The 13,812-nt window shown below is 48.1% G+C and overlaps 1 protein-coding gene across 1 annotated transcript in view; it reads right to left on the reverse strand.

The window, feature by feature from the left end:
- Positions 1-12,776, reverse strand: part of DNMT1 (DNA (cytosine-5-)-methyltransferase 1) — a 40,404-nt gene extending 27,628 nt beyond the window's left edge. Inside the window, exons 1-5 of the mRNA XM_012641265.1 lie at positions 12,646-12,776; positions 2,839-2,875; positions 2,196-2,303; positions 1,782-2,001; positions 424-499 (exon numbers count right to left, since the gene is read on the reverse strand). Of these exons, the coding sequence (XP_012496719.1) occupies positions 424-499; positions 1,782-2,001; positions 2,196-2,303; positions 2,839-2,875; positions 12,646-12,725 (521 nt within the window). The 5' untranslated portion in view covers positions 12,726-12,776. The remainder of the gene's footprint in view (positions 1-423; positions 500-1,781; positions 2,002-2,195; positions 2,304-2,838; positions 2,876-12,645) is intronic.
- Positions 12,777-13,812: the final 1,036 nt, after the last annotated feature.

Genomic DNA, 13,812 nt, shown 5'->3' on the forward strand with positions numbered 1-13,812 from the left:
ATAAAAAAGAAAAAGCTGTCTGAGAGAGAGACCTCATTGTCTAGAGATATACTGAAATATTTATGGACGAAGTGACATGTCTAGGATTTGTCTGAAAGTAATTCAGGTGGGGGACAGAGCATAGGGAGGTACAGATGAAACAATGGCCAGGAGCTGGTAACTACAGATGCTGGGTGATGAGTGTCTGGTGGTTCATCGCACTACACTCAGTTCTGTGTGTAGCTGAAGTTTCTTGTAAGAGCAGGAACAGATGAGGTCTTCAGAGATGCTGTTTGTGAATGTCTAGTGACTGTAAGTGCGTGATGAAAACCTATGCAATATGGGAGACAGAACTGCTAACTTACACCCTACCAATGTTGTGCATATTTTACTAAAAACAGCTGGTCCCTAGAAAAGGCAGCTGCCAATTCATTATATACTGACCCCTTTGCGAAATGAGTTGTGATGGTGGTCTGCCTGGTAGTTTTCCTTGTAATCCTGGGACTAAGTGAAGCTTCAGCTGTTTAAAGAAAGAAAAAAAAAAAAAAGCCACTATGAATAGAAAAGCCCACAGCAATGTTGTGGTCCTTCGACCATCACCAAGCTACTACAGAAAGCCAGGTTCTAAGGATTAAGCATCCTTTGGGTTTTTATTCTAGTCCATAACCAGCTTGCCAGTGTCAGTCATTAGCAACTACCAGTTTGCTGAGCCGTTCCACTGAGCTCCTATTTGAGGGGCCAAACCCCAAACCACACGAAGAAACAGAACATCTCCTTATATGGCCAAGAGATGAAGTGGCTGAGAACCAGACCTAAGCTCAAGCCCCATCCTCCTTTGTTTTGTAAAATTCCAGGCCAGGCGCAGTGGCTCACACCTGTAATCCCAGCACTTTGGGAGACAAGTGGGAGGATCACTCGAGGCCAGGAGTTCAAGACCAGTCTAGGCAACATAGCAAGACCCTGTCTCTACAAAAAAAATTTAGGAATTAGCCAGGCATGGTGGCCCACGCCTGTACTCCCAGAAGGTTGAGGTGGGAGGATCGCTTGAGCCAGGAGTTCAAGGCTGCAGTGAGCTATGATCGCACCACTGCACTCCAGCCTAGGTGTCCAGAGCGAGACCCTGTCTCTAAAATAAAAAAGTAAAAATAATATTCCAGAAGAGTTCCTTTGCCTACAAACTGGGAAGGAATCTGAGAATAAACTTTTAGCTTAACTAGGCATATAATGTCTTAGAAATAAGAGTATTAATAGCCCCTGTCATCCAATACCTCTCAAATGTAGCTATGTTTTGGGATCTAACGCTATATACTTGGTCAAAGATGAAAGTTAGGGCCGGGTGCAGTGGCTCATGCCTGTAATCCTAGCACTCTGGGAGGCCAAGAAAGGAGGATCGCCTGAGCTCAGGAGTTCAAGACCAGCCTGAGCCCTGAGCAAGAGTGAGACCCCATCTCTACTAAAAAAAAAATAGAAAAATTAGCCGGGCATAGTGGTGCTCGCTTATAGTCCCAGCTACTTGGGAGGCTGAGGCGGGATGATGGCTTGAGCTCAGGAGTTTGAGGTTGCAGTGAGCTGTGATGACGCCACCTACACAGTGCGACTCCATCTCAAAAAAAAAAAGAAAAGAAAAAAACCAAAAAACAAAGACAAAATTTAAAGAAGTACACACGTAAGCTTGTCAGAAAGTAGGCAGTGCTTACTAGTTGGGAAGTATACACAAGAAACACACTCGAAAATTCTGCCCAGGGTTTGCACGAGAGTGCGAGTCTGGCTGCCCTCTTATGTGGTACCAAAGCCGTCCTTACGTTTACTCTCTCCATCGGACTTGCTCCTCCTTGGCGTGCGAGCTTTGGAAATGGGCTTGGGGGGGGAGTTTGCCTCTGCCATTCCCACTCTGCGGTCTTGACCCTTCGCCTGGATCCCGTTTTCCAGACGTCCGTTCACTTCCCGACTGAAAGCGTGAGCTCCGTTCTCCAAGGACAAATCTTTATTTAAAAGGGATTTGACTTTAGCCAGGTAGCCCTCCTACAGCAGGAAAGGATAATTTAAGTAGCAGTGAATGTAAACAAGTGGCAAGAAGAGAACAAGGAAACACATGCGTTTCCTTCATCATTATCAGGCAACAGGGAGAGCGGGGAATTTTCTGCCTCCCTGGTCAGATAAGTTACAGGGGAGGAGACTTTTTTTTCTAGAAGCCGGGATGCTGACAACTGACTTACCTCGGATAATTCTTCTTTATGTAATTTGGTTTCCAAGTCACATAACTGAGTCTTTATTTCCGTTTGCAGAAATTCATGCAAGAGATTCAATTTCTCCTTGACACATTCCTAAGGGAAGGATACAGGTTTAGCAGTCCCCAAATTCCCAAGCTGTGAACTAATGGACAAGTTTTTAAGCTCCCCGGGCCCATCACAATGACTGAACGGCAGGTAACGCTGTCTCAGGCAGAAAACTAAACAGTCACGAAACATGTTCATGGTATTTCTATGAAAATCACTTCCCTCCCGTCTCCAAAATGCTGACAAATGGGGACGGTAAGAGGTGAGATGAAGACGCATCGTGGTTTACTAGAACAAAATTGTGCTCTTGAAAACAGTGTCATCAGGACAAATGACAATCCGGAATTGATCATTTAGGAACCTAGATTAGTAAACCTGCCAACGAGTTACCATAAAGCCAACTAGTATCAGGCAGCACGTTAATGCAGACACGGAACAAGCAGCACATCCAAGCTCTCTCTGAAACGTCACAGAAAAGAGAACCAATTCCACTTCCACAAAACAAATCTCTTTTTATGAGCCACAAAGTATCTGTCAAATAGTCACATCTGGTAATTTAAAAGGTTATTAAGGTGGAAATTACCTTTTCCGTTAAGCTGTCTCTTTCCAAATCTTTGAGCCTAGAAGACAGGGAGACAGAAATGCTTGTTAAGCAACGTTGTTTACCTGTAAAGATTAATCCCAGTTTCAAAGAATTCTGGAAACAAGTTCAACATGTGAGCGTTAGAAAAATAAATATGGTGGCTTTTATCTCCCCCTCCCAATGTCTAGAATGTCCTACTGTAGCGTCTAATATTAGGAAGTCATCTATGATCTGAACAAGTTTCCTCTTTTTGGGGTCGTTTTTCTGATGCTGGTGGGAGATGATGCAGGAGCTCTACAACAGAATCTTTATTTTTAGACAAGGTCTTACTCTGTTGCCAGGGCTAGAATGCATTGGTGTCATCATAGCTGACCGTAGCCTAGAACTCCTGGGCTCAAGCGATCCTCTTGCCTTAGCCTCCCAAGTAGCTGGGACTACAAGTGCGTGCCACCACACCTGGCTAATTTTTTTTAATTTTTTATTTTTTGTTGAGATGGGGGTCTTGCTATTGCCCAGGGTGGTCTTGAACCCCTGGCCTCAAGCAATCGTCCCACCTCGGCCTCTGTAAGTGCTGGGATTACAGGCGTGAGCCATTGCGCCCAGTCTAGAATATCTGTCATTTTAAAAGGTACCGGGAAAGGGGGAGCAGGTTGGACAGTTGGGGTCCTTCTGGAAGTTAAATGACCTACAGCGGATCTTTCTCCAGCTGGGTCTGACAAGAGCCCATATAAGGGTGTGCCGCAGTGTGGCCAGTGTCAGAATGAGTGCACCAAGGAGGGCCACGGGACACTGGGGAATGGCCAGCTGGTATTCCCACAGGCCAGCTGTGGGAAGGTGTGTGTGGGGAAGGTGGCCATGGCAGCATTCTGATGGTAAAACGGTCAGAGCATCAGGGACACCGGAGGTGCCCACACACAGGGGAGACGGAGACGGAGTCAGAGAAGTTGGCTGGCGCCTCGCTGGAGAGCTCATCCTTGGAATGTTTGCACCTAATCAGAAGCACAGAACTGTCATGAGTTTGACTAGAAAAATCATGGTCTGATTGGATTATCAAAGACAATGGCTTGCCTTTTGGGGGGCAATGGAGGGGAGAATAAAAACAAGAAGAGAAGACACTAAGGAAAGGGAGGGGGGTGGGGTGGCTGTTGTTCCCAGCCTGGGTGCTGGCTGCAGACAGTGGGGAAAAAACAGGTCTAACCAGCCCAGCAAGTATCTGTCAGTGGAGGGAGGCCACCCTGGGCAGGGACCAGGCCTCCACCATCTCAGGACCCTCCCACCCTGCACCCACACAGATTAGGTGCTCAGTTATTCCTAGCCCGAAGGGCAGAAACAGCTCTTCCAAGCTGGCCTCTGCAGGAAACAAGTGTGAGCAGCAGAGTCAGGAATGCAAGTGACATTGGTCCAGCGAAGAGCCACCAGGCAGGGACCTCCTGACTTGCTGGGTGGTCAGGAATTGCCTTTCTATAGAAGCGATGCTTGGCGCCCAGCAGACACAGTGGTAATTCATCCTGTATGTTCTATGTACCATATAAATTGGTCTCAAGAAGCTTTGGAATCAAGATTTTCAGGAGCACAGGGAGTCCCTTCCAGGCACGAGTCATTCCACTCTCACAGTAACTCGGGCCTGGGAGGAACCTCACACCAGGATGGCGGCAGAACTCAGGACTTACAGCCAGAGGCACACGCCCCACTGCAGAGCAGCATAAATCTGACTTCTCGGTCATTCTGCTCATGAAACCATGGCGGGACACAGCTCCTAACTCCACCAGCCGCAGAGTCCCTCGATCCTGAGGTTACACCAGGTGTGAGGGACAAGGCTCAAATGACCGCAAAGCCGACCACAGTGCCCTTTTCAGAATGGTGACACCTCTCAACAGCCGGGCACGAGACAGATCCGTGGGCCTGAGCTCTTTCAACCCTTGCTATGAACTGGGATATTCAGCCTGGCAAAAAGAGACAAAAACACCTTCAGAAGACCTAGAACGTCCTGCCTGGGGAAGACTGGATTTAACCTGCCTGGCCGCAGAGTGGGAGGTGGGAGCCAGCTGGCAGGAAGGAGGTCACTGGAAAGCCATCCCTTCCCCCAGTAAAACTACGAAGACACCAACCTTCTATCTGCTGAAACCAGGAGGATTAGAAACAGACACCAAGAGCCTAGCGGAGGATTTGGAGTACAACCTTAGCCCCCAGCCTGAGATCCTACAACTCGTTCGTTCCTCGTTGCTTCCCTCAGAGGTTAGTCACAGAAGGGAGGTAAGATACACAGACACCTATGAAGGAATAAGGCAAATACAGTTAAAAGCCTGAGGACCTCCCAAGAGAAAGGGTATGAACAGCATCAGGAAGGAGGGATTGGAAGAGTGGAGCGCTGTGAACTGGGCAGGGGAAGCTGCCCAAACAGGAACCCCATGTCAGGGAAGCCGGTTCAGGGTACGCCCAAGGAACACATGTGAGACTGGCCACCCTGCAGGCCGGGAAAGGCACATCCAGGGAGGGAGCGACCTGTGACAGTTCGAGGGAAGTCAGGAACACAAGGCTGAAAAATCAGTTTTGCTCCGTAGTTAACAAATCATCCACGGAGTCATGGGGGAGATGGAACCCGTGGTTTATGAGCCACACTTTAAATTAATCTGGCAGGAATATTCGATAGATTGGACAGAAGAGATTATAAAATGTAAGTTATTCTAACACTCCTAAACCAGAAAGGCTGGTCTAAAACATGGTTTGGCAGTAGGAGTAGACCATGGAAGACAAGTTACAAGGCTCTGTTAACCCCGCTTCTTCAGACTGCAGGGCAGGTGGGGTAGGGCTGCCTGAGAGGGTATCCACGGTGAGCAAAACAGACCCCTGAAGACGTCCATGCCCTAATTCCTGTAGCCCGTGAATATGTTCCCTTACGTGGCAAAAGAGACTTTGCAGATATGACTGAGGTTACAGCCTGGAGACGGGGAGATTATCCTGGATTATCCGGCTGGGCCCAGTCTAATCGCTGGAGTCCTTAAGAACATGGAACCTGCTCTGCGGCTTTTCTCGAGAGAGATGCAACTACGGAAGGTCTGCGAGAGATGGGAGCACTCGACCTGGAGTTGCTGGCTTTAAGGGTGGAGGAAGAGGCATGAACCAAGGGATGAGACAGCAAGAAAACCTGAGTCTTACAACTGCAAAGAGTTGAGTTCTGCCAACACCCCAAAAAAACAGGAACAGATTCCCTAGAATGTCCAGAAAGGAATACAGCCTGCCGACACCTTGACTGTCACCCAGCAAGACCCACACCAGGTTTCTGACCTACAGAACTGTGAGATAATAAATGTCTATTGTCTGATTTTAGCCACTAAGTTTGTAGTGATTTGTTATGGCAGCAATTGAAAACTAATATGGTACCAGGAATTCAGGGCTTTTTGGTGGTTTGTTCATGGAGGTTTAAAGAAAAAAGCCATCTCGATAACATAAAAGTACAAGCAGCAGCAAGTGCTGACGTAGAAACTGCAGCAAGTTATCCGGAAGGTCTAGCTAAGATCATCAAAGAGGGTCGCTACACTGAACGGACTTTCAACATAGATGAAACAGCCTTATATTGAAGAAGACGCCCTCTAGCGCTTTCATGGCCAGAGAAGTCAATGCCTGGCTTCAGAGCTTCAAAGGACAGGTTGACTCTTATCAGGGGTGAGAGGAAGCCAAGGCTCATTTACCATTATGAAAATCCTAGGGCCCTTCAGAATTATGCTCTATCTACCTTGTCTGTGCTCCATAGATGGAACCACCGAGCCTGGATGACAGCACATCTTTTTACAGCATGGTTTACTGAATATCGTAAACCCACTGTTGAGACCTACTGCTCAGAAAATAAAGATTCAAATTACTACGACTCACTGACAACGCACCTGGTCACCCAAGAGCTGTGATGGAGACGTACAAGGAGATGAGTGCTGTCTTCGGATCTGCTAGCACGACATCCACTCTGCAGCCCATGGATCAAGGACAGTAGTTTGGACTTTCAAGTCTTACTATTTAATACATTTTGGTAAGGCCATAGCTGCCACAGATAGCGATTCTTCTGATGGATCTGGGCAAAGCCAACTGAAAACCTTCTGGAAAGGATTCACCATCCTATAATAGATTCCACTGAGAACATTCGTGACTTATGGGAAGAGGTCAACAAATCAACACTGACAGGAGTTTGGAAGAAGGCGATTCCAACTGTCATAGATGACTCTGAGGGGTTCAAGACTTCAGTGGAGGGACTGCAGATGGGGTAGAAACTGCAAAAGAACTAGAATTAGAAGTGGAGCCTGAAGATGAGACTCAATGGCCGCAATCTCATGATAAAACATAAACAGATGAGGAGTTGCTTCTTACAGATGAGTAGAGAGAGTGGTTTCTTGAGACAGAATCTACTGAAGACGCTGTGAACAGAAATGACAAAGAATTGAGAATATTACATGAACTGTTGACAAAGCAGTGGCGGCGTTTGAGAGGACTCCAACTTCTTTCAAAGTTTGACTGTGGATAAAATGCTATCAAACAGCATCGCATACTACGGAGAACTCTTTTGTGAAAGGAAGAATCACTTGACGTGGCAAACTTCATTGCTGTCTTATTTTAACAAGTTGCCAAAGCCACCGCAGCCTTCAGCAGCCACCATCCTGATCAGTAAGCAGCCGCCAACATCGAGGCAGGACTCTCCGCGAGCAAAAAGATTGACTTGCTGAAGGCTCGGATGACTGCTGGCATCTTTTAGCAATAAAGTATCTTTAAATTAAGTATATTTTTTAGATATGCCACTGCACACTTAATAGACTACGGTAGAGTGTAAAGATGACATATATGTACCGGGAAGCCAAAAAATCGGTATGACTTTTTGTTGTCATATTCGCTTTACTGCGGTAGTCACGGTATGTCCGAGGTATGCCTGTACGAACATGACCATACAACAACTGGTGACGAAGGCCTCTGGGCAGGTGCTGCTCTAAGACATTTATGCCGGTGAGCTCAGCTTCTCTTCACAACGCCCCCATGAAGCAGGCAGTCCCATCCCCATTTTAAAGAAGAAACACCAAGGCACCAAGAGGTTAGATGAATGAGCCAGACAGCTGGTAAGCAGCGGGGCAGGATATGAATCCTACCACAGGGAAGCAGAACTACAAAGTCAGTTTTGCCCTAGTCAATACCTACGTAGCAGCACCCATGGAACTAGAGTTAAGGATTTCAAGACCTAGCTTAATCTAATCACAGAAAGACGAGCAGAAAAGAAAGCAGTAGTAATTAAAAGGCTAATTAGTTGTGAAAAGCAGGCTGCTAGCATCAGTGTGTAGATCCGGGCTACACAGGGGAAAGGCTGGCATGCAAACATCTGAGTCTACTGTGCTCTGAGCCACACATATAACAAATAAGGCAAACGTGCTCTGCCAACAGTCCCTGAAGTACTGAACCCCAGGGTGCAAAGGCAGCATGCAGGGTGCACTGACAGAATTCAGCACTCTTCTGATTGCAGGGAAGCCGGGCTGTCTTGGAGAGGAAGGCTTAAGAATGAATGAACAGGCCGGGGAGGGTGGCTCACGCCTGTAATCCCAGCACTTTGGGAGGCTGAGGAGGGAGGATCATTTGAGGCCAGGAGTTCATGGACAGCCTGGGCAACATAGCCAAGACCCCATCTCTACAAAAAATAAAACATTAGCTGGGTGTGGTGGTACACACCTATAGCTACCTGGGAGGCTGAGGCAGGAGGATCCCTTGAGCCCAGGAATTCAATGTTAGAGACAGCTATGATCGTACCACTGCACTACAACCTGGACAACAGAGCAAGACCCTATCTCTAAAAATAAGAAGACGGCATGGTCTCAAGCCCAGAGAACCTGAAAGAAGGCCTGTGTGACTTGAGAAAAGCACAAGATGAGGCAGGCAGGCAGATGAGAATTCTGAACTTCAGGCCAAGAGTGCCAGGCAGTGTGTAGAATAGGGAAACTGCTGGCTCCAGCTTGTTTTAAGAGGATCACAATTTCCACTTTATAAAAAAACATATCTGAGTGGCAGCAGGAAGACAAGTGGGACACTATCACTTTTGTTGTGCAAATTATGGCAGCTTAAAGAAAGAAATCAAGTTGAAAAATGTGGCTTGCCCTGAAAGGCATGATTTTTAGAAGACTTGGGGTATATTATACTTCAAAATGAAGTTAAACACTTAGAAATCCAAACACTGAAAATACTTTCTACTATTGTATATCTGATGGATCTGCATGTGAGTTTAAAAAACAAGCTACAGCCGGGCACAGTGGCTCATGTCTGTAATTCTAGCACTTTGGGAGGCCAAGGCGGGAAGATCGCCTGAAGCCAGGAGTTCAAGACCAGCCTGAGAAAGAGCAAGACTGTCTCTACCAAAAAAATACAAAAATTAGCTGGGAGTGACAATGCGTGCATATAGTCCAAGCTACTTGGGAGGCTGAGGCAGGAGGATCAATTGAGCCCAGGAGTTTGAGGTTGCAGTCAGCTATGATGATGCCAGGGCGACAGAGACTCTGTCTCAAAAAAAAAAAAAAGAAAAGAAAAAAGAAGCTGCATACAAGTTGAGTATCCCTGATCTGAAAATCTGAAATCCAAAACGCTCCAAAATCTGTAACCTTTGGAGCACCAACAATGACACTCAAAGGAAACGCTCACTGGAACGTTTCGGACTTTGGATTAGGGATGCAGAACTGGTAGGTAGAATACAAATAAAGTCATGCACCACGTAATGCTGTTTTGGTCAATGACAGACTGCATATATGATAATAGTCCCATAAGATTGGAATACTATATTTTTACTGCACCTTTTCTATGTTTAAATACGCAAATACTTACCATTGTGTTACAAATGCCTACAGTATTCAGTACAGTAACATGCTGTACAGGTTTGCAGCCCAGGAGCAATAGGCTATACCATACAACATAGGTGTGTAGTAGGCTGTACTATCCAGGTTTGTGTAAGTGTACTCTATAATGTTTGCCCAACGGCATCGCCTAATTATGAATTTCTCGGAATACATCCCCGTCATTACGTGACATGACTATTCCACAATCCAAAAATAATCTGAGATCCGAAACACTTCTGGTCTCAAGCATTTCAGATAAGGGACACTCAACCTGTATAAACACAAGTTAGCAGAAGTGACAAAGGTGCATAAATGAAGGCCAGGCCTAATTTAGCTCCTACAGTATTTATTCTACTGGACCTAGGTACTTCTCTTATATTGTAGATTACACTTCTCTACTAATTTTCTGAAGTCAAGAAGGGCTATACTTCCATTTATAAATCTAAGTTTAAGAGACTGTTAGATGCCATGTTTATGTGTTTATTTTTGTACACTGAAATATTTCAAGGTGTAAAAAAATCTGGTGAGTGGGTCACATAAGCTGAGTTTCAGTGTATTCCACAGGGTCAAAAGCAAGCATCCAAAACTCCAATGCCTACACTAACACTATTCTATACTCTAGTTCAAAGAAATATGAACACTGGGGTCTATGGTAGATTTTTATTCTTTTTGAGACAGAGTCTCACTCTGTTGCCAGGGCTGGAGTGCAGTCATCATAGTTCACTGCAACCTCAAACACCCAGGCTCAAGCAATCCTCCTCCCTCAGCCTCCCAAGTAGCTTGGACTACAGGCATGTGCCACCACACCTGTTTTTTTTTGGTTTGTTTTGTTTTTTTGGTAGAGACAGGGTCTTGCTATGTTGCTCAGGCTGGTCTCGAATTCCTGACCTCAAGCAATCCTCCCGCCCCTGGTCTCCCAAATTACTGGGATTACAAGTGTGAGTCACCAAGCCCAGCCAATAATGTATGGTAAGACTAACCTAAAGGTATTCAAATTCAGTTAAACAAGATACTTATGCAAGCCTAATAGAGCCCCAGAGCCAGTGGCCTGTTGGCAACCCCTAGTTGAAGAGAGAGGTTTTGACTAGAAAGAGACCTCAGCAGGAATCCCTGCTTCCTGGCAGCTAACTCCTGCAGCATCTACTTTTAAGAACTCTTAAGGATTAAATGAGATAATATAAAGTGTTCAACAATCAATGATTGATCAGCAGAACTAAAAAAAAACTAGCTAAGTTAGCCACTACCATGTGAGCGTTTATGTGCCAGGCATATTCTCATTTAATCTAATACCAGTTGAAAGCCCATGTTATTATTACTAGTCTATAGATGCAGAGGCAGCATATGCTTGTCCAAGGCCATCAGCAAGACAGCAGAAGTAGAGTTATCAAGAAGGCTGGGCTGGGCCAGGCATGGTGGCTCACGCCTGTAATCCTAGCACTTTGGGAGGCTGAGGCAGGAGGATCACTTGAGGCCAGGAGTTCAAGACCAGCCTGGGCAACATAGCAAGACACCGTCTCTACAAAAAAAATAGAAAAATTAGCTGGGCGTGATGGCGGGCACCTGTAGTCCCAGCTATTCAAGAGGCTGGGGCAGGAGGATCATTTGAGTCCAGGAGTTTGAGGCTGCAGTGAGCTATGGTGACACCATTTCACTCTAGCCTGGGAGACAGAGCAAGACTCTGTCTCAAAAAAGAAAAGAAAAGGCTGGGCCCAAACTTCTCTGAATTGGGTCTAATGTCATGAAGCCAGGTACTTACTTAATTCCATTTCCATTTTAAGTCAAATTATATCTTTGGAGTATACTGGTACAGATTACTCATCAAGACATACCCCTCTCCTCTAACTATGGTTAACAAGTTAATCAAGTACCTGTCATTCCCCACTCCAGCCCCAAAAGCCCAAATCAGAACTGGCCTGGCACAAACTCAGGGAAATAGAGGGATGGCAAACGTGGTTTCACAAATGTGGCTGGAAGTGTCCAGGCCTGGTCAGGGTTCCTGTGACTGATACACACTTCACTTGGCACGAGTTTTCAGGAATGAACTGATGCCCTTCAAGAATAAGAGGCTGGGGCTAGTCTTCCCACCCTGCTCCTGTGCACAGAAGTCCCACAGAGGAATGAATTGCTATAGCCAGGGACCCTGACATTAGCCACCATCCCTCACCCCCCCTACACACACACACACGCACAGCCAGTTCTCACTAGCGAGGCTTCCTGGATGCCCATGGCTCACGGGCACAGATTTACTCAAAAAGACCATTCAGCCTTCACGCTACCCGGGCCCGGGCCCTGGCCCTACGCTGCCGGGTAAAAGTTCCTTCCAGAATACGACTTTCCCCAGCGGGGCGAGGACCGCACAGTCCCAGGTGCTGCAGGGAGCCCCCCATGGAAGACTGGGCTCTCAAACCTGAGCTGGCCGAGCCCGGGCCCCGACCGGCGAAGTCCGTCTCTGGAGGCCGCCATCGGGATGCGCAGCTCGGGAAAACCAAGGGACCCCCTGAAACGCCCCCGGGGACCAGGCCGGGCACCGGAAGTGGAGGCCGGAGTGCCGGGGGACCGAGGGGTGTCCTGAGACCGCAGGCTGCCCACTTCCTGTGCGACCAGGCTGGAGGCAGGAGCCGGGTCCGCGGCTGCTTGGAGAAGGAGACCCAAGACGAACCCAAAGCTGGTTCTACCTAGGGGTCAAAAAAGACCCCCTCCCCGAGTTTCTAGTCACCAGGGAGCTGCGAGGGACCTCGGGCCATTTTGGCGCCAAACGGCCGGGGCGCGCGCGACCGGAAGTGCCACCCTGCCCGCGCCAACCGCCGCCGCCAACCGCTGCCGCCGCGCGCCTGTGCGCGCCGCACCACCCCGCGCATGCGCGGCCGCCTGTCAGTGGCGGCCACTGGCCGCCCCGAGGGGAAGCGACCCCCCCACCATAACCGTCCATCCCCCAGAGTCCTTGGTCCCCCGCGCCACCTACCGCCTACGGACATCGTCGGGCAGCGAGATGGCCGGGGAGGCCAGCGCGGGCACGCGGGCGGGGGCGGTGCGGGCCGGCATCTCGGCGGCTGCAGCAGAGGCGGAGGCAGCGCAGGCGGCCCCGGCTTTTCGCGCGGAAACCGACGGGGACGGGCGGCGAGCGCAGGCAGCGCGTACCACCCCAGCCCCGGCGCAGGGGGGAGGGCGGGACGTGCCATGCGCAGAAAGGCAGACCAAGATGCAGTGGAGCAGGCCGCGCCCAGGGCTGCGCATGCGCGAGGCAGGTACGCACCCCCGCTTGGAGCAGTGGGCTTGTCCAAGCTCCCAGGGTTTGCTGGGAGGTGGGCGCGGTGCCTGAGCCGTTCATTCATTCTTTCGGGCGTGCTACGGATAAAGCAGGGTGCAGCCCCTAAGGGGTCATGAGCCTATGAGCTCTTAAGCAAAGTCTTCCATCACAACTCAGCCTCTACCTATGTCCTCACTATGCGACCTTGGGCGGGTCACTTGGACTCAGCCTCTGTATCCTCATCTGTAAAACGGTGCTACTAGCACCTGCTCTAGAAAACATCTTGAGGATGCGCAGAATTTGTAGCGAGCACCAAGAATCTGGCGGTGTAGGAAGGCCCGGCCCACTTCTACAGCCTGTGTCTTTAAAGAAAACACCAGAACATGGGGAAAAGATAGTTTCTTCAACCGATTGTCCTGGGAAAACTGCTTAGCCACATGCAAAAGATTGAAGTTGGACCCTTACCTTATACCATATATAAAAACTAGCTCAAAATGGATTAACCACCTAAGAGTAAGACCTGAAACCGTAGAACTCCTAGAAGAAAACATGTGGGAAAGCTTCATGGCATTGGATTTGGCAATGACACCAGAAACAGAGGCAACAAAAACTAAGGTAGACAAATGGGTCTACATCAAACTTTAAGATGTCCACACAGAAGAAAAATCAGTGAAAAAATTAGCTGGGCATGGTGGTGCCTGTAGTCCCAGCTACTGGGGAGGCTGAGGCAGGAGAATTACTTGAGCCCGGCAGTTTGAGGTTGCAGGGAGCTATGACACCATTGCACTCTAGCCTGGGTGACAGAGTGAAAGACTCTGTCTCAAAAAAGAAAAAAAATCAGTGAAAAGGCAACCTACAGAATGGGAGAATATTTGCAAACTA

Source organism: Propithecus coquereli, unplaced genomic scaffold (genome assembly GCF_000956105.1).
Source record: "Propithecus coquereli isolate 6110/MARCELLA unplaced genomic scaffold, Pcoq_1.0 Scaffold164, whole genome shotgun sequence".
Lineage (NCBI taxonomy): Eukaryota > Metazoa > Chordata > Mammalia > Primates > Indriidae > Propithecus > Propithecus coquereli.